At 49.2% G+C, this 20,943-nt stretch overlaps 1 protein-coding gene across 2 annotated transcripts; it reads left to right on the top strand.

Annotated features, from left to right (window-relative positions):
• The first annotated feature begins 1,304 nt into the window (after positions 1-1,304).
• On the top strand, positions 1,305-20,637 carry NIPAL4 (NIPA like domain containing 4). Of its 2 annotated transcripts, XM_067566648.1 has the most exons (7): positions 1,305-1,496; positions 7,515-7,763; positions 11,328-11,384; positions 13,716-13,806; positions 14,982-15,142; positions 15,884-16,467; positions 16,893-20,637. In XM_067566648.1, exons 1-7 carry the CDS (start codon positions 1,451-1,453, stop codon positions 16,962-16,964), a joined length of 1,260 nt encoding a protein of 419 aa, XP_067422749.1. In that variant the 5' UTR covers positions 1,305-1,450; the 3' UTR covers positions 16,965-20,637. The 2 variants fall into 2 exon arrangements, with proteins under 2 accessions (XP_067422749.1, XP_067422750.1); XM_067566649.1 differs by having other exon boundaries at positions 15,884-20,637.
• Positions 20,638-20,943: the final 306 nt, after the last annotated feature.

Here is a 20,943-nt window from a genome sequence, read left to right as displayed (position 1 = left end):
TGAACTAGTTCTTTTAGTACGTCAATATCTGCAGGCAGAATCTCTTTTAGTAAGAGGAGACATTCTCTGCGGTACGAATGTGCATGTGTTTTATTAGCCCAGTGTTGTTAAAAAAGCCTCTTGTTTGCTTTTAATTTCTGCTCCATGGTACACTTCTCTCTGTGTAAATACCAGGCCCGGCATGCTACTGTGTAAGTCATTCATTGGGTTGATTTAATACGACACCCAGTTTGGTCAGACAGGATTCAGCAATGCGCTGTTGTAACTCTGCTTGAACCACGCTGGCTAGATATCCGCTATGCTAACTAATGACAAGTGCGGCCTTCTTATTTCATGGCAGTTTGTGAAATTCTCCCTATTAGCCCCGAGCAGCACAACGAGAAAAACAAAGCACCAAGGAGAGACCCCCCTCCCCTGAAGTACTCCGGGACCTCGCATCCTTCAGAGCCCATTTCAGAAAGGTCAAGGATTTGGCAGGGCCCAAGCATCATTTTTTTGGGCCCAATACAAACTTGTAATAAGGCCCCCTCCCACACACATATCCATGGGGGTTGCAGCCTGGGCCGGGCCCCACAGGGCCTCTGGGTCCCGGTAAAGTGTACCCTTCCCCCATGCCCCCCCCATGTGGGGGCCCTGGGATTGAGTATTGAGGGGCACAGGAAACATAGGAACTTCAAACTTGATAGCAAAGCTGTGAAGCCATCCCTAGCTTTGCTGTGATATTCTTTTCTTTTTTTTTAACCCAGCACCCCATATAGCCCAAAATACCGCAGAATGCGTCACAGCCAGAGCCGAGTGTGAGCAAACGTGCAAAGGAATGGGACACGGAATACTAGGCCACCTTTTTTCACCAGCGTTTGCACTGGGTAATTGCGCGCAGGCTCCCAGCGCTTTGCTGGGGGGTGCGCTCAGGACCGGGTTCGCACACCCCGATGCAGGGTTGGCACAGGCTTGCTGGGGGGAGCGGGTCACCCACCCGGCGGCGCGAGGGGCGCACAGGCGGGCATCGGTGCTCACTTTGCGCCTTCGCGCCCGACCACAGGTGGGTTGGGCCCCTTCCCTTTCTCTGCAGGGAGCGGAGATTCACCCCCTCAGCCCTCCTGAGGGCTGGGGGGTCTGAGGAGGGCTGGGGGGGCTGGGCCTTAGGAAAGACAGCGGGCTGAGGCTCTGGGGTGCCAAGAGGCTGAGTCAGGCCAGGATCCGGCTGGAGCAGGTGCACACCCAGCCCAGCCCAGCCCAGCCAGGAGCAACTTTTCCAGCTCGGCACAGGCAGGGCGAGGTCCGAGGTGCAGGCAGCTCCTCCTGACAAGCCAGGGGCAGAGCAAGCAGCAGCAGCTGCTGTGGGAGGCATCGGCTCGGCGGACAGGAGGCGCACACAGCAGCTTGCCTCCCCGCCCGGATCCGGAGCCCCGGGGATGCGCTGAGCCCCGCTGCCGCTGGGACCAGCCCCATGGAGCGCTCGGGGCCGCTGGGGGTGAACAGCAGCTGTGCGAACGGTGGGTGCGGAGGGCTCGGGCTGGCCCGGGGGGGTGCGGCTGGGGGGTGCGCGGGGGGGGGCTGCAAAGGGGCGGAACAGGGGGGTGGGCACTGAAGTGGGGCAGCAGGGTGGGTTGGAAGGGGTCGGGAGGGGGGCAGAGCTAGGGGTCGGGGTGGGGTGGGGGAGTCAGAGAGGGGCAGAGAACTGGGAGGGGGTGGGAAGGGGGGTGGGACGGGCTGGGGTCTAGGGGGTCGGGATGGGGGCAGAGCTGGGGGTCTGGAGGGGTTGGGGGATTGGAGGGGGGCTGAGAACTGGGCGGGGTCGGGGGTGGGGTTTGGGAGGGGGGCTGGGCTCGTACCCCCTGACAGCCCCAGATCCTCTCCCTTCCCAGCCCCCCCGGGCGGCGCGGGGCGGGGGCTCGAACTCACCCTCCGCTGCCCGCCGGGCATGGCCCCGATCCCGCCTCGGCCGGCCTGAGCCGGGGCCGTTTGCCCGGGGGGGGGGGGTAGCAGTGGAGCAAGAGGGCGGGGGGCTGGCGGGTCGCTCTGGCGCCGGGCCGAGGGAAATGCGGGGTGCATGCGAGCAGAGGGGGCTCCAGGAAGGCGAGGGAGGGGGTCGCATGGCAGGAGGGGCAGCTGGGCACGTGTCTGCGCTGATCTGGGGGCTGGGTAGCTCAGAGATCCGCCCCCCCCACCCCCGGCGCCCAGGGCTGGTTTTAGGAAGTGGTCGGGCAAACACCTCTCGGGGTGGCCTAGGTTGACTTGGTCCTGCCTCAGTGTGGGGGTGAGTCCTGGGTGTAGTTTGGGGGTGGGGGAGTCAGGGGGAGCATTGCCCCCCGAAAAAACTGCAAGCCTTGGAGCTGGCGTGGACTTTGCACACACACACCCCCCCATGGAGGGACCCATTGGTCTCACTAAACAGAGAAGACAAACTACACCTAGGGCTGAGCGTGTGGATGGTTCTTTGCACATTTGAAACTTTAAAAAAAAAAAAAAAAGTTCCAGAGAAGTGCTAGCATCCAGCCCCTGTGCGGCGGAGGTGGGGAGGGGCTGGAAACAGGGGGCATGCCTCAGAGCACCCTCCTGCCCACTCTGCGCCCGGGAGACGGGCACCCCTCGCCTAGGCCTGGTGGGCTGCCCAGGTGTGGAGGGTGGAAGTGGAATGATAATCCAGACTGCGTGCGGCCACTTGGGGTCTCAAGTGAAACCCTTTAATAGGAAGCATTCCATTGACTCTGGTGGGCTTTGGATCAGGCCCTTCAAGCACAAACATGTGTTAGCTCTGGCTGTGAAAATGTGCATGCCGGTCTACGGTCAGCATTACCATCCCGGGGCGGATTTGCAGCAGGTGTAATTGGGCTCAGCTCTGTTGAAGGCAATGGCAGATGACAACTGACACCAGCTGAGAATCTGCCCCTTTAACTTCTAGAAATAACCAGTGACAAGAATAGGAAACCCTGCTGGTGATTTTTAGAACTCCTCGGCTGGGGTAAGTCACAGCCGCTTATCCATCTGCCTTATTGACTGGCTTATTTTCATGTCTAAGGCTGTAAATATCAGTGTGTGGGCCATGTTTGGAGCTAAGGTGATGCTTCTGTGCCCCAACCTGAAATTCTAAGGGAAGAGAATTTGTTTTTGGCGATTCCTCCCCCCACATCCACTACAAAGGCTTGTAATTCATTTTGCTGCCTGGAAGGCTGAATAGGATGTAACAAAAGCAGAGCGAATAAATCAGTAAGCGACCTTTGGCTTTCTCCTTCTCGGGTTTTAGACTGGGTCTTTGCATTGAAAGGTGCTGATTTGATTTACTCTCTTTGAGGTTTGTAAAATCGATGTCACTTGAGGACATTGTGCAGCCAGGGGTGTTAGAATTCACTTTTGTTCCAACTCTCACAAAGCCTGTCCTGGACCAGAAGAAATGAGAGTAACGAAGCACTCGGTTACTTGTGCATTACAGTATTAGCAGGGACTTAAAGGTAGCTGGGATTTTTCTTCTTCTAAATGTTCCTAACACAAGATAGAAAAGACTCAATAGATCATTTAACCCATCCCCAGGCCTTATGGAGGATTGCTCCCTACCGTCTATATGGGAGCAATTTACCCAGTCTAATCAGACAGAAACGTCTAGTGATGGAGCCTCCACCAGATCCTTTGGGAGAAAATTCCACAGGCAGAGAATTTTCCATTGGGTCAGCTGAGCCCAGGTCAATCCCTCCTGCAGAAACACCCACACGGAGAGTAGAGGAGGGACTGACAGCCTCAGCCCATACAAACTTTTTTTGTGGCTTCCTCACGGGCACTGGGAAAGGATGGGATGTACGAAAAGAGTATCCATGTCTAGCAAACCATAAAGAGCTCCTTGGATGGGCAAAAGCCATGTGTTGGCCCCTCTTCCCATTGCTGAGACTGAGGCAATGATTCTAGCTCATGGTTCTGATACACACGATATATTCTTCCAAAATTCAACTCGACTATTTTGTTGCTCAGATGCGGTCTGCTTCCTAGTGGCGGAACATTCTTTGTGATGTTCCATTCGGACATTTTCTTCCCTCATCCCTCTCTGCATATTTTTTATTTCAATACCTACACAGAGCTAAGGGTAGCTCGGAGCAATATCTCGGGTGTGGTAGCAGTGTGAGAACTGGAAGGCAGAGAAGCTCAGCAATTTTCCCACCCACACACATTGATACATCTTTGATGTAGATGTTGATTTTTAGTGGAGCTTTACAGAGAAGAGCGTGATTCTTATCTGTTTTCATGCCACCGAATAATGAATTTCATCCTGCAGGATCAAAATGTTTTCCAACTTCATGTACATTCACCAGTCAGGTGGTGCCCTGGACACTTCACAGCAGTGGGGATGGGAAAAGGGAAATTTTGGTCAAGGACAAACCTGTACTCTCAGAAAAAGAGCCATGGGATCATTTATCTCCAGACAGAGCCTCTGGGTTAGATTCATCATTATTGAACTCAATGGAGTCACCACAGCATATGCCATCATGAATCAGGACCTCTGTTTTCAAGGTCCAGATGAAAGACACACACATCCAGTAAATCTACCCAGGTGTTAATACCATGCCCATAAATTGCCTGGCATTCAAAATGTCTAATCAGGAAGGATGAAGAGTTGAGTCAACCTCACTGGTATTTTAATTTGTGTTTTCTGGGTGTCTCGGGATTATCGCACTAAGGCACCCCTTTGGCCTAACTTCAGAATAATCACGTGGCAGATTCTCAGTGAGTGTAACTTGCCATAACTCTACTGACTCCAGGAGGCTATGACAAGGATCCGAGGATCTGCCCCCATAACTTCTGGGTTCTCAGGCCTGTTGTAGTGTGCTTATAGAGGGTAAAGCAGCACAGGAAATAGTCTCAGCATTTTGTCAGATGCTGTAGGTATTTTGATGTTGGCATCTTCTCTGGAGGGGATTTCTCCTAGGTCTTGCCTGAAGTTATGGGCATATGACATGGTCCCCAAGTGCTGGCGGTTGCCATAGTGGGTGGCAGTGAAAACAAACAACAATCCTACCAAGAGAATAATTGTTTTGTGTAACATACCGACTCTGTGATTGGCTGGTTTTTATTCCCAAGGATCAGACCACGGACAATATGCAGCAGAGAAGGAAGTTTTGAGAGAGGTTGTTATTCTAACCTTTAACTGCTGTGCTTCTTTAATGTATCTGCCCCTATAGGGGTCATGCGATCTAGAGAAAAGCTCTCCAATAATTCCATAGAAAAGCAAAACTACTAAAGTAGGTAGAAATGTCAGCATGTGGCACTGGAAGTGATGAGCTACAAACTAGCTAGCAGAGGGCGGCCTGAGCAGGCAGGATGGCATTGGAGTCTTTAAAATCAACAAAGGTTGGAGGTCTTTCTAACAGACAGGCTTTCATTCAACCACACATTATCAGGCTTGATGCAGGAATTACTGGGTGAAGAGTCCCTGACCTGTTTTCTGCAGGAGGTTGAATTAAATAACTATCATGGTCTCATTGGACCTTAAAAATCTATGAATACTGAGCTGTCCAGGAAGTTTTGTGTCAAGGAAGTTTTGTGTCAGGACTTGCATAGTATAGGATGAGGCTCCTGTGACCCCTGCTGTGCGACAGAGATTATTACCTCTCTGTAGCCCTGACCAATGTCGTATGACAGAGGCCAGGAAATGAAGTTCACCCTCTTCCCAGCACAACTGCATGTCACACCTTTGTTACACCCAGGTCTCTGCGTGGGAGGACATCCCAAAACACAGTACACTGTTTGGAAAGCACCCATAAACCTCAGCTCCTGGCACCAACTGCTGAGAACCAAGTGTTCCTAGAATGTGTTGATACAAACATGTTGGTTCCAGGATATTAGAGAGAGACAAGAGACTAACATGGTTGTTTAGTGCATAGGTGTGGAAAGGTCAATACAAAGGACACATAAGGGTGTAGGAACACAAGCCAGAATAGGGAAAGAACAGGTTAAAGAATATTTAGATGAGTAAGATGTATTAAAGTCATCAAGGCCTGATGAAATTCACCTTAGGGTATTTTCTCAGAACCAGTAGGGATTATCTTCAAAAACTCACGGAGGATGGGTGAGGTTCCAGACGACCGGAGAAGGGCAAACATAATATCGATCTTGAAAAAGGGGAACACAGAGGACCTGGGGAATTAGACGGGTCAGTCTAACTTTGATACTTGGAAAAATACTGGAACAAATGATTAAACCATCAGTCGTAAGCACCGAAAGGCTAACAGGGTTCTAAGGAACAGCCAGCATGGATGTGTCAGGAACAAATCATGCCTAACCAGCCTCACTTCCTTCTCTGGCAGGGTTGCTGGCCTAGAGAATTGTGGAGACGCAGACGTGATACATCTGGATTTTAGTGAGCCTAGTGACACTGTCTCAGATGATATTCTCAAACAAACTAGGAAACTGGAATTTCTATACGGTGGTGCACAACTGGTTGAAAGCCTATACTCAAAGAGTAGTTATCAATCAGTCGCTGTCAGATTGGGAGGGTGTATCTAGTGGGGTCCTACAGTAGGTCTGTCTTGGGTGTGGTACTAGTCAACATTTTCATTAATGACCTGGCTAACGGAGTGAAAAAATATGCTTATAAAATTCATAGGCACGAGTTGTAGACCAAGCTTAGACGAATACCTCTCAGGGATGATCTAGGTTTACTTGGTCCTGGCTCAGTGCAGGGGGCTGGACTAGGTGACCTCTTCCAGCCCTACATTTCCAGGACTCTAGACCCATGCTGGGAAAAAGCTGCTGTCTCGCGCCGTGCTAGCTGAAACCTTGCCAGATGAGTGTGCCAGGGGCTTCTAGCTGCGTGCGGTACAGAGGGAGTGTCCCAGTGTACGGCCTAGTGTCCCCGTGTCACTGATTTCTAGCGATGGCAGCCATTCGCAAACTCATGCATGTCATTGCCCCCTTCTCGAGCGGTTTCTTACATTAAACAATTAGCATTTGTACCTCTGTTAAGCTTTTCCTTTGCTACTTGGATTTGTTGTTGCTTTGAACCTTTGATCTGGGTTCAGTTCCCTGCTCCACCACAGACTTCCTGCACGACCTGGGTCAAGTCACTTGGGCCCAGGTCCACACAAGTATTTCAGCTCCTAGCTGATTTAGGCACCTAAATATTTTGTAGATCTGCTTCTCAGTTTCTCTCTGCCTCAGTTTCATGTCAATAATAGTATGTATCTAGCTCACTGGGGTGTTATGAGGATAAATACACCGCAGATTTTGGGGTGCTCACATACTACAGGTAGTGAAATTCTGTTACTTTGATCATAATGAGCAAACAGCTTGACTTCAGTGGGACTGGCCATAAAATAGAGTGCATAAGGGTGCTAGAATCTGGCCCAAAACCATTTTTGTCAAGGTTGCCTAAGGAGTCAGTGACAGAATTGGGATTGGCGTTCTGGGCCCCAGTCCTGTGCTCCTGCCACTACATCACCATCCCTAAAGAAACACATTTGATAGTGTCACATAGAATATTCTCGCTAACTCGTCATCTTGGTTTTCTGTGTGTGTTGTCCTTACAGGTTCTTTGGTTACTATTTCTTGCCCTTCTCGTCAAGTCATATGCCAGGTGATCAGTGACGGCAACCTAACCAGCTCTGTCCATAGGAATCTCAGTTTGCACACCAGCTGGGCAACTCAAGTAGAAAGCAAATATGGATTCTATATTGGCTTGGCCCTGGCCATCTTCTCCAGTTTCCTCATCGGCAGTAGTGTCATCCTCAAGAAGAAAGGGCTGCTGCGGCTGGTGGAGAAAGGGGGCACCAGAGCAGGTATGGCTATTCGGGGAGGGTGGCGAGGAAGAGAGGAGGGATCTGCGCCCAGAATCAGATGCATTGTCCAAACTCCTGTGAGTAACGAGGCTGGGGGATCTGCCTTGTGAGATGTGCTGTTTGGTGCGTGTGTGCACCTGAAGAGCCTGAAACCTGGCAGTGGGGTGAACTTTTCTCCATCAGGGACTAGGATTTGGAGTGTCAGCTCTTCTCTGTGTAAATACAACTGGATGTGGGACTGAAATGGTTCATCGCTCTGGTGCTAGCCCCTTGCCCAGGGGAGACTTTCACCCATGCAGAATGGATCAATGCACTCGAACGGGGTTGCACCGTTCTATTCTCCATGAATCAAATCCTGCTTGTGTTGAAGTCAATGGGGACGTTTGCCATTGGATTCACTGGGACAGGACAAGGCCCTGTATATTTTCCCTGCACTGGAGAATGACATCTTACCAATGCCAAATTCAGTTGCAGAGCCCAGAATATGCGCACAAACTGTCTCGCTTCTACCAAGCAAATATTAACTTAATGCTAAACTATATATAAATGCTTCCCCCTCTCCTGTCTGGTATCTATTTATTAATAATACTAATACAGTAACGAAAATGTGCTGAGAACTTTACAGAACAATACGGTTCCCGTGCTGGAGAGGTTACAATCTAACCCCAGATATGATACAGCAAGAGAGGGCCATTGTCGTTATTTTTGTTGTCGCAGAGAGGTTATCTTTTTGAAGCACCCTGCACCCAGCACCTCATAACCTCAGCAGTTCTAATGTCCTACGAATGGTTAGGGTGACTTTCCTTCGCAGGTGGAAAAGCACCGTGGCTGTAGCCATCCAGGTTAGAGGTCATGATTATAAGATCCTCCATGTTCTTCGCTGGAGCTTTAGGTATCCCACTGCTGCCACCATGACTAAACTGATTATAGCTTCTCATGTGACCCAGAAGGGGGCAGGGCTTATTTCTTACTGGGCCTGGCCCCTAGTGGTATTACTGACCCAACCCTCACTGTTTTGCAAGCTGAGAGTAAGTGATTCTGCAAGGCTTCACCGCCACTCCTTCGCATGTGCTGTCTTTAATGAGCTGAGTGCGTCCCGTGTGTCTCGGCCAGGCCTTCTTACTCACAGTGTGTGTCTGTTCTGCTAAGATGGCCTAGGGCGCGTGCACAGAACTTGAGCAACAGGGAGCTGGGAGAGAGCGTGTGAATGTGGCATGCCTGTTGGGGTGAGTGGGAGGGACTGAATGCAGGCTCTGGCTGGAGGCATGCATGTGTAGGATCGCATTGCACAAGGGGGGAACGGTACATGCCAGGATGAGATTATGCAGTGTCTTGAGCAAGGGGAAGGGTGCATACATTGCCTCGCTTTAGAGCAGCATGCGGACGTGGAGGCTTGAGTGGGATTTGTGTAAACATGAAGCTCGGCTTGTGGTTGTCGGAGTGCGTGTGTGCAGTGAGATTGCACTGGTGTGTGCATGTGAGCGTGTCTGGTGGCTGACCAGCCATGCATGCAGACGCCAGGTAAATATGGTGCATATGTTTGCATGTCCCTATATGTGGAATTGGGGCGGGGGAGGACTTATCGCCCAGTTCCGCCTGTTGTTGAGTTGCACAGTGGAGTTTATCCTATCCCTCTAGTGGCACAGACTTAAGCCTTAGCAGACGTTTTGAACTGCACACGCAGCCAACCTGACAGTGTAACTACAAAACAGTAGCACCTAGCTCCTATATAACATTTTTCATCACTTGATCTCAAATAACTTTACAAAGGAGGTCAGGATCATGGTCCCTCTTTTGCAGATGGGGAAACGGAGGCACAGAGCAGTATCTTAGCGACTTGACGAAGGTCACCCAGCAGGCCAGGGGCAAAGCCTGGGACTAGAACCCAGGTCTAAGTGTCATGCTGGGCCACTAACTGCTGTACCATACATATCCACCCCCCTGGTGACTGCCCCTTGCTGAGACCCGGCCCATCTGCAACATCCAATGTTGTCAAATTCAGCGTTTTTGAGTTATCTGTGCCCAAAGAAATTTTAGGAATTTAACACTAAAAAAAGTGTTTCCCCACATACATCCCAAAGCTGAGCCAACTCAATAGCGGTCGCAGGGATTTTCCTCCCATTTTCCAGAGCGATTCACTGTGGGATTGAGTTCAAGCATGGATAATTTCAGCCAGAAAGAAGAATTTTTGAGGAAGTTTAGAGCCTGGGAAAGCAGGGATTTCAAAGGCAGTCAGTGTGTAACCTACCCGCAGCTTTCATGGGCTCATTGAGGATCTTTAAATGTTTCAGTTCTAGCAATAGAGCTTCCTAAACGTTCTGTATCCATTGCTGGCTCAGACTTTCCGTCTATCATCTAATCTTTCTATCTAGGCATTTATACCACGCTCATTACCATGGTATTTGAGCAGGGCCCTCTGCCTCAGACTGTGACATTCCTCGTAATTTGAGTCGCGCTGTTACATGGTGGTAGTACCTGCGCAGCCAGTGTCATTGGAACCTGGGCCCTAGCCAGCTCGCACTAAAATCAGTGGGAGTTTTTGCTTTGCTTTGAATGCGGACAGGATCAGGCTGTTGATGTGGAAGCACTCATAGGGTAAGGTTTGCTCTAGATTTCCTTGTCGCTTCCTTGCCTGAGCCTCTGAACTCTCCCTCATTTCAGACACATTTTCTGCCATCTCATTTTTTTTTTAATGCTGTGAATAATTTTGCATCGGAAACGCAGTGTCCTGAAATGACCTATCTGCATTAAGTCGGGGGTATTATTATTAATTATTTGTATTCCAGGAGCACCTAGAGGCCTCAACTGAGATCTCAGGACCCCATTGTACTAGGTACTGTACAAACACATAATGACAGAATCCTGGCCCAAATAGACACGGCAAGGAGCAGGAGGGGAAACAGAGGCCAAGAGAGAGAAAGTGATGTGCCCAAGGTCGGCCAGTAGGTCAGCGGCAGAGCTCAAGATAGAATCTAGGCCTTCTGAGCCGTTTAGTGCCCTTTCCACTAGATAACACTGCTGTCCAGGACACCAGGTGGACACAACAGCAAGAGGTTTGTTTCCCCGTCAGCTTTACCCTTTGTCTCTTCCCCCCACAATCTCCCTTTCAGGTTTCAGGCCCTAGCCAGGGCATCTGACGCTGGCACCCTTCCAGCAGTTTCCTGGAAAACAGCAACAATGACCATGGTTCTTAGTGCTCAAGGACGCTCAGCAAATCCGTGCAAAGGCAGGGCAAACTGATCACAGCGCTTTCTACACTTTGCACTGGCGGGCTGATAACTCTTCCTGTGCAGTGTTGTCCAGCGAGATTAAATAGCTGTTCTCTGTTGTATTTCTACTGCCTGTCCAGGCTGGAAATACCACCTTCCACTCACAGCCTTGCTCAATATCTAGTTGCCCTGTAGGATTTTATTGATTTGTTTATCGTCTCCTCTCTTTCAAGGTTGGTTTGTTTGTCACCCTTTTCAATAGTCATTGGAAACCGCCCCTCCAGAGTCTGCTATTTCTCATGGCCGTGGGTTATTTTTCTAGTAGTCCCTAAATATCTGTGTTTTGCTTTCCCAGGGGACGGTGGTCACGGCTACTTGAAGGACTGGCTGTGGTGGGCTGGCTTGTTAACCAGTAAGTAGGTTATTCACATTCCTAGCCGTTTATAGCCCTCCGCATGCTTAGAAAGTTGAGGCGGAACCAAGCTATTATTTTAGCCATTTCTCCAGCGGCTCGGAAGATTGTTCAGTGCTGGCACAGCTTCCCCAGCCCCCCGCAGATAGACAAACAGAGCCGAGCCAGCATGCTGTGCCTGGTTTTCCCTGCCGTCACATCACAGCCCTTCTGGATTGCTTGCAGAACTCGTTCGCTTGGTTTTCGCTGGCCCCAAGGCCCAGTTATAACAGGAAGGCTGGCTGATCTGTCAGCGCATCAGTGACTGGACAAAGCCTGCTGTGCTCCCCGGGCCGTGGCAAGGCACGTCTACATCAGCAGATGCTCTGTAGGCGTCAGTAGCGCCTCCATAGTTCAGAGAGTGTGAAGATTCTCACTACAAGCAGGACTAAAAATCCCTCTGTTTGAATTTAGCCTCCAAGTTTGACCCTGTAGCTATGCAGAGAACAACTGAATTCCGCATGGCAGATTTTTCCAGATAAACATTTACTAACTTTTTGCAGAGGCAACATTTTAAAGCGCCCCCTCTTTGACGTGTTGCCACGACAGTCTCGCTTTCCACCCATTGCGACTTTCACATCCATGAACATGGACAACTTTTCAAACGTTCAGACTAAATGTACAAAGAATTATTCCCCCGAGGAAGGATAAACTAACTGAGCTCTGGCTAGGAAACAGAGCAGCTCAGATCCATTAACAAGTGCCTAAAGTAACACCTGAGCCATTCTTTCTAGGTGACAGATCTGAGGAACTGTCCCAGACTGAGGTGTCATTAGAGGCGGTTTTTAGAACAAATTGATAAATTAAACAGTAATAAGTCACCAGGACCAGATGGTATTCACCCAAGAGTTCTGAATGGAAAAAGAGGTAAACAGTGAGGTGGCAAAATCTGCAGATGATACAAAACTACTCAAAATAGTAAAGTTCAGAGCAGACTGTGAAGAGTTACAAAAGGATCTCACACACCTGGGTGACCGGACAACAAAATGGTAGATAACATTCAGTGTTGATAAATGCAAAGTAATGCACATTGGAAAACATAATCCCAACTATATAGATATATACAATGATGGGGTCTAAATTAACTGTTACCACTCAAGAAAGAGATCTTGGAGTCATTGTGGATAATTCTCTGAAAACATCAATTCAATGTCCAGTGGCATTTAAAAAATATAACAGAATGTTGGGAATCATTAGGGAAAGAATAGATAATAAGACAGAAAATATATTGCCTCTATATAAATCCATGGTACGCCCACATCTTGAATACTGCGTGCAGCTCTGGTCACCCCATCTCAAAAAAGATATATTGGGGAAACAAAGATACGGAAAAAGGCAACAAAAATGATTAGGGCTATGGACCAGCTTCCATATGAAGCAAGATTAATAAAGCTGGGACTTTTCAGCTTGGAAAAGAGATTACTAAGGGGGAATATGATAGACTGGTGTGGAGAAAATAAATAAGGAAGTGCTATTTACCCCTGCTCATAACACAAGAACAGGTGGACGGCAAATGAAATTAAATAGGGCAGCAGGTTTAAAATGAACAAAAGGAAGTATTTCGTCACACAATGCACAGCCAACCTGTTGAACTCCTTGCCACAGGATGTTGTGAAGGTGAAGACTATAACAGGGTTCAAAAAAAGGACTGGATAAGTTCATGGAGGATAGGTCATCAATGGCTATTAGCCAGGATAGGCAGGGATGCAGAATCATGCTCTGAAGTGTCCCTAGCCTCTGTTTGTCAGAAGCTTGGAATGTGCGACAAGGGATGGATCATTTGACGATTACCTGTTTTGTTCCTGCCCTCTGAAGCACCTGGCATTGGCTGCTGTCAGAAGACAGGATACTGGGCTGGATGGACCATTGGTCTGAGCCAGTATGGCCGCTCTTATGTTACATTCTTATGTTCTACTGGGAAATATGGAGCTGGGTTTAGGTTCAGATTTTCATTCAGCATGATAATTCAGAGGGATGTTTGGTTTGAGGTTTCACTTCCGCCCTGCCATTGCATTCTTACCCACCACCGAATCCACAAAACCCTGCTCCCACTTGGTAAGAGACTCCAGGATGCACAACTTCCCGCTGATCCCCCTGGTGTGAAGCCCTCTCATTAGTAATAGTTCTCTCTGCCCCTGGTGCCCTGGCTCAGTTTACATGCAATGTGGAAACCAGCTAGATTCGGGCTCTTTCCCAGCTCAGTCCTTATCACTCTGAATATGTACAATGACCTTAACAAAATACATGCTGTAACTCACTGGTTGGCTGTTTGTTTTTCTCTTGTTTGCTCAGTGGGTGGAGGGGAAGCTGCGAACTTCGCTGCCTATGCCTTTGCTCCTGCAACCATCGTCACGCCCCTTGGTGCCCTGAGCGTGCTCATAAGGTGATTCCAGAGCCCTATATTTTTATATTCAAGCCCTTTTTTTCCCAGATGGTGCTAACGTGATTTACTCTGCCAGAAGAAAAACACCTTGATGACGGCTACAAAATATGCAAAGAGCTGGATGCTCTCCTCAGCACTGGATGTTGCACAAAGCACATTAACTGTTGGATTAAATAATGTATGTCATAGGGGAACAACATACGTTGGTGTGACTAAGTAGACCAGCCTCCATATGGAGGCCTTTATAGAATTTATAAATTATAAACCTCTAGCTGGTATAAACCTGTTAAACCTCTAGCTGGTAACATAACATTTTTGATAGTGAGTGGTATTACCAACCCCAAATATACACGAATCAGGAGAATTTTTAACAAAATAATCCATCTTGGGCTCTCTTTATTTGCTGTCTGGTTTTTGAACTTTTAGAGTCCATTGGAGGGTCACATTTTTAAGTTCTTCTCTGCAGCCAGAAGGCTAGAAACTTACTTTTCTTTTAATGAAAATTAGGAGTCTCATGTATTCACATGACTCCAGGAGCTGGGGCATTATAAAAAGAGACACCAGTTACTGCAAGACACACAATGAAATTGCAAGAGTTAGCACCACTACAGAGAGGCACTGTCTCAAGAGTGGGCCTTTATTATGAGCAAACCCATAGTTAGAAATTTACTAGACTTTTTACTGTCAGAGGCTATGGTTCCCCGTTCCCTTCAAAGAGTTTTTAAAGTTTAATTAATAATTAACAAATGGGGTGTTTGATTCTTTGATTCTTTGGGTGTAGGAACTTCATATTACCCAGTTACACATGAAGGGAACTAGCAGCACTCTAAGTTTCTCTGGAGACACTTTGAGCCGTCCGCACCTATAAATATTTTCTTTTCAAGCCGTTAACTAAGGGATTCTAAGTGAGTTGTGAACTTTAGGAGACGCAGTGTCCAGACTCTGCTGTTAGTAACTCTGGTCTGAATCCAGCATAACCCCCGTGAAGTCAGTGGAGTTACTCTAGATTTACACCCACGTAACAGAGAGAAGAATTTTTCCCTGGGCATTAATAAAAGTGAAGACGTTCCATGTGAAACACCTTAAACTTTGAATGTGTCTTTTTTTTAACCCTTACAGTTCTTCCTTAGAAGATTTGGGGGCATTAACACATTTTATGTTTCTGACCCGCACAGTGCCATCCTGTCTTCTTATCTGCTCGCAGAGCGCCTAAACCTCTTGGGGAAGCTAGGCTGCATGCTCAGCATTGTGGGTAGCACGATGATGGTGATACACGCCCCAGAGGAAGAGGAGGTCACCACTCTCGCTGAAATGTCTTCAAAACTGAAAGAGCCCGGTAAGTAACAGGCAGTTCAGCCAGCTCAAAGATGGGGCCGTTTAGAGGGAAACTTACATGCAGCAGATAAAGTCACGTCCACGAGTATTTCATTGGTTAGAGACCACGCAGCACGGGGTCTCGCTGAAATATTTAATAGACTCCATGGTGCAGCCTTATAAACTGTTTCCCTGCAGCACCACTGTTGTAAGTTCCAGTGTTTTAGACAGCGGCTAGCGAATCCTGCAGAGTGCGTGTGTCTGTTTTTGTAATCAGCAGTTAGGATCCATCTGTGTAGGTTTTAGAGCTTCATAGTCCTGCTTCTGGATTTACAGTCGTTATTATTTGCATGAGTGAAGCGTCTAGGAACCCTGTTGTCTGCAGGACATACTGATCTGTGCTGAATTTGTACAATAGTTGTCGAAGGTCTTAGATTGTGTTTGCATAACAAGCGACTGGGGATTCTTTGGTTCCAGATCCTTAGCTGGTGTAAATCAATGTAGCTTCATGCAGTTTAGTGGAGCTACAGTGTTTTCTACTGTTTTTGAAGCTCTGACCTTTTGGTTTTTTTCAAACTGTATTGCTGCGTATGGCAGGTGCTTTACTGCCTTGCTCTGGGTTACCTCGGTTATGACCAGCTATGGGCTGGTGTTTTAAAGCTGTGTTTCATCTCTCTGGCGTTTAGTGAGTAACGTAGGCTGTAGTTGTAGCCTGGCTATGCATGCCACTGGATTTCATGCTCTCACTTCTTTCCTCTCAAAGGTTTCCTCGCTTACGCTGCCATCCTCTTAGCGGCCTGCCTGATTCTCATCTTCTTCCTTGCACCACGCTACGGGCAGCACAACATTCTCATCTACCTCACCATCTGTTCTGTGATTGGTGCCTTCTCCGTGTCTTCCGTCAAAGGACTGGGGATTGCCATCAAGGGCTTCTTCGCTGGCCAGCCTGTCCTGCAGCACCCACTGACCTGGATCCTCATCTTCACGTTGGTGGCTTCCATCACCACTCAGATCAACTATCTCAATAAGTCTCTTGACATTTTCAACACCTCGTTGGTGTTTCCCATCTACTACGTGTTATTCACCACCATAGTCATCACCACGTCTATCATCCTCTTTAAGGAGTGGGTCACCATGTCTGTGGTGGACATTATTGGGACGGTTTGTGGCTTCCTCACCATTATTTTGGGGGTGTTTTTACTCCATGCCTTCAAAGACATGGACGTAAGTTTGAGGAACCTACCACACGTTCTTCAGAACAGAGACCAGGCCCCAACAACCAAGGACGACAAGAACGTCCTGATAGAAGAGGACAACTCCAGCATAAGCGGTGATGACAAACCCAAGGTATTCGTGATCTGCAGCTAAAGCAGTGATATAAATGTTCAAGGGCAGAAAGCACTGCCCTAATGTTACCGAGCAATTTTAAAGAGAAAACACAGAAAGTAAAATTAATTCTTTTACTCCAATGCTCACAATGCAATCTTCCAGTGGGCTTTGGATCAGACCAGATGTCATAACATGAGTGAGGGGTATATTTTGTCTTCATCCATAAAACTGCCACATGACAGCTGTTGAAAGTGGCAACTCCCTTGAAATACAAGAAGTTTGGAGCAAAATTCTATTCTGGGATCTGAGGGCTGGCCTCTTAACGTTGTCAGTTTCTAGTGCATGTTCTGGACACTTTTTTGTGAGCAGAACTCTGGCTGATGTGCTTACTTCAAACTGACCCCTATGGACTGACTGATAAGTGGGTTTTGATTTCGTTACAGCCCCTATCTCAAGGGCTCCTGGGACATCTACCCAACTTAAAATACAGAACAAAACTGGAGAACTCACAGTGAATATTCTGCCCTGGCAAACCAGCTGGACAGCTTACCCAGACAGACAGCACTAGCCAGTCCTGACATCTGACCACACCTCAATGCTTCTAATCCCCAAAAGTCTGGGAGGAAAGATGGGTTTGCAGCATGCCCTCCTCTCACCCCACCAGTCCCCCTCTTTTTTAAACAGGACGCACCCTCCTCCTGGACAAGGAAATATTTTGACAGGCAAGTAAGAGATCATTTATTTTTGTTGTCATCCTACCGAAGGGCAGCCAAACCAGTTTTGTACCCAGTAAATTGTCAGGGTAATTATGCAAGGTGACTTGAGGACCACTGATGATTTTAACCACAGCTGTGTAGCACGGGGCATTCCATGCAGGGATCTAGTACCGAGTTAGAAGAGGCTTGATGGAAAGCCCTGAATCCAAACATCTTTAAAGAGGAAGTGCAGGTCAGAACGTAGGTTCTGTCCCATCTCTCTTGTGGGACAAAGCAGAACCTCAAGTCCCAACACCCTGAATGCTGAGGAAGTTTGAAGCTTAATGTTGAGCTCACACCCTCCCTCTGTAATATATACCCTAGCAGTGCAGGGACATAAGCAGTGTTTATCCTAAGGGAGTGCAAGCTGCCCCTCTGCCTGACGGCAGGAGAGCCTCGTAGATCCAAGTGCATGAGCGTAGAAGTGATCTGACTGCAGGACAGCCTTCCTGCCCCCCTTGCTGGGTGTGGTGTATCTAGCACACCCCATGAGGGACCCCACAGAAGGCAGCCAAGATCCAGCCACTCACACCCCTTGCTGCCTCCCCAGCTCACTTCCTGCCTGGGCTTGTTTCTAGCCTTCCCCACAGCCCCTTCCTGGGCTCACTCCTCCACAGAGTCTTCACTCCCCTGCGCAGGGTTCTTCCCCCGCTCTCCATGGGAGCACGACCTCCCCCAGCCTTCTCCCTAGAAGCCCATTCCTGCCAAGCCCCTGAATCACAGGGCTTCTTCCCTGGAGTCCTTTCCCCTACGTCAACTCCCGGGTCCATCTGCAGGAGTCTCCTACTGCCCTCTCCTATCAGACTGTCACCTCCCTCCTGACAAACCGCCAGCCCCCTGGGCATCCTCAGCCTTTTGTGCAAACCCTCTCCGCTCTCAGCTGGGCCCAATCATGAACCAAAGCCCCAGCTAACAGGCAAGGCTGGGCCTGACGCCCTTATAAGGCCAGCCAGCTGGTAACAATGAGAAATATCCAGTGCAAAGCAGTGGCAATCCAGCTAGGCAAAGCGCGGTAGTGCCAAGTGTTGAGAGCTGCAGGATGGAGCTCTGCACAGCGCTGATGCTGCAAGACGCCTGCTATCGGTGGACAAGAGGATATGATGGCTCCGCAGGCAACCCCATGCAAGAATGCAGTTCTGCTGCTCTCTGTATAATGATTTCCCATTGAATTAGACACCCCCAGGCTTCAGCTGTGTAGTTCAGACCTGGGGGTTTGAGTCTGTGGGTTACACTGAGAAGGCCTTAAAAATTCCAAGATTTCAATCGGCTCAGATTGGAAGCACCCACGAATTTCCCTGGGCTGGGATATGAAGTTTGGGTCACCCCTATCTCTGCATTGAACTGTTGTGCTACTCGGACATTGCTTTGTGCTGGGTAACACAAACGGCTGTGACAGCTCCAGGATTGTGTTGGAAATTATCTGCTCTCACTAGAAAAATGCCACTTAAAGCTTTACGGCCAGATTCTGCCAGACTGTGTTGAGTAGCAACTTCCTTGCAATCGGACTTCTGCAGAAAGGGACGCTTCAGCATGAGTAATTCTGCCAGTCGCTGCTCTGCAGTGTGTGTTCGTCAGCCAGTGCATTGTATATATGTACATTATATAATTAGCACTTGTGGTTGTGAGTTGTGGGAGGAGTATTTCCCTGTGGCAAACTGTTACTGAGCTTTCATGTGTGTGTTTCGCACACTAGCGCTAAGAGACGCTGAGCCCTTTCTGTAAGTGTAAAGTGAGTTACTGGGCTGCTTTTGACCTCGTGGGAGCCTGTGTAAATTGGACCCAGCTCAACAGAGCCACAGCTGGGTAACACCAGTGTTGGACAGAATCAGCGCTGTACCCACAACGATTCACTGCCTTCCTCAACGCTTAGCACCTTTCCTTGGTCAGTGAAAGTGCTTCTTCAGCCTGGAAGACCAATTGGGTGCAAATGCTAAAGGCTTTTTTTTGTCAAATTAGTTTAGTAACCGAACAGGCAAGTAGGCAAATGTTTTTGAAGTTGAGGTTTGGGGCACCCATTGTGGGCTGTGTGGGGGATTTGCAAAGCTAGTTTCACACCTTTTCTTCCCCGCTTTAAGCCCATGTGCGTCGTGTCCGAGGGGCAGTGTGAGCTGTGCAGCAGCAGCTGGGCTGGCGTACGTGGGGAGCCGAGCAATGGCTGACTAGATGTATTGTTGTATTGGAATTCTTCCTCCCTCCCCTCAGCTTTGCACCGTCTCGCTGGCTGGGGTCTGCACTGTGCCCTGCTCACCTTTCCACTGCAGCTTTACTCGTCTCGGCCCCAGTCCCTCTTCCACAGTGTGGCGAACGCAAGCCCCACACTAGCGGGGCTCACCACCACCTGTTGAACCCACAGCGCGGGTCTGGCCAGCGTTAATCCGGACTCATGGTGCTCGGCTGTGGGGGGGCAGCTGCTGGGGGCTGAGGAAGCGGCGCGTTCAGATGAGCGTGATCTCCTTCCCCTACAGCGCAGCAGGCTCCTGGAAGCGCACGTGGCTCGCTCTGAAACATCTCCGCTGAGCTCTCTTTGTCGCTGCTTTAAGAACACGGCTGGTCGCAGCGCGCAGCCAGACTGCTGGTTCCCAACCTCTTTTGGCTCAAGGGCCACAGATACCATTTTTACAACCCTGAAGGGGACACCGGTCTCTGCCAACAGCCCCCCCACTGCAGCCAGACGGAAGGAGTTCTGCCTCCTCGCTGATCTCCCTGTAGCCCTGTGCGCGCCACCTGGGTCCCTGGGCAGGCTCCCTTCTGCAGCCAGTGGAAGGGGAGCCGGGAGCCACTTTGAAAGCCCCTGCAGGTCACTTTTGGCCCCCGGGCCACAGGTTGGGAACCACTGAGCTAGCCCCGCTAAATCCTGGCATTCAGGCGGTGAGTTAAAGGGGAAGATCAGCAGATGGGGTAAATTGTCATAGCGCCGTTGACTTTAAAAGGAGCTGGGACCCCTCAGGTCTCTTTTTTTTTTTTTTTTAAAGGGGTGGGACGATTTGACAGACATAATCAGCTTTTTACACAGGAAAACCCCCAGCGTTATTTTATGAGGGGCCGGCTCAGCTAATGAGCTCAGCACATCCGCACTCCCCTCAACACACATCACTCGTGGCCAGCTGAACTAAGTGGGGTGTAAGTGTCCTGGGTCAGGAGAGGCGCAACATGCTGAGCAGGAAGTGAGAGATGTGAACGGGTAAGTCGAGGTCCCCCAGACAGTGCCGTGGAGCTGCCAGCGCTCACCTTATCTCCTCACGAGCTGATACAAGACACCGTCCGGCCTGGGCTACAAGATCCTGGGAGCCTTGTTCCTAATGAATGTGCTTTACACATACCTCGAAGAGGTGGAATTAATGCACCCCTGTGCCTAGCATTGATGCTGAACTCAGGGTAACCCCCACATTCAATGACTTTTCAATCCTGTTTGTTTGTATGGAGAAGGAGAATAAAGGATTTTTGATATAAACTCCTGAGAGCGGAGCTGAAAGCTTTTTGCGTGGTTCGTTGTTCCTACTTTATTGCCATGCATGCACCTGGCGTCCTCAGCACAGCAAGACTCAGAAGCCTGGCAGAGAGATTAGAACAGCAGCTCCCTCTCCTGGTAGTGAAAAATTGTCCCTGCTGCTCGCTATGTAATTCCAGTTTCAGTTTATAGTCACTGTTGTGCTTGATGTGTTGAATTTTGAAGAGATTGAGGGGGGGGGCAGGGGGAGGCTGAGGTAATATATTTTATTGGACCAACTTCTGTGGGCGA

The sequence above is a fragment of the Emydura macquarii genome, unplaced genomic scaffold (genome assembly GCF_026122565.2).
Source record: "Emydura macquarii macquarii isolate MOO-44397 ecotype Brisbane River unplaced genomic scaffold, CSIRO-AGI_Emac_v2 contig_2768, whole genome shotgun sequence".
NCBI classification, from domain to species: Eukaryota; Metazoa; Chordata; order Testudines; family Chelidae; genus Emydura; species Emydura macquarii.
This window is presented reverse-complemented; position numbering and strand designations above follow the sequence as displayed.

Coding starts and splice junctions, on each gene's coding strand:
- NIPAL4 (XM_067566648.1), top strand. CDS start 1,451: ATGGAGCGCTCGGGGCCGCTGGGGGTGAACAGCAGCTGTGCGAACG. Junction 7,764..11,327: donor GAAAGGGGGCACCAGAGCAG/GTATGGCTATTC, acceptor TTGCTTTCCCAG/GGGACGGTGGTCACGGCTAC. Junction 11,385..13,715: donor GTGGGCTGGCTTGTTAACCA/GTAAGTAGGTTA, acceptor TTGTTTGCTCAG/TGGGTGGAGGGGAAGCTGCG.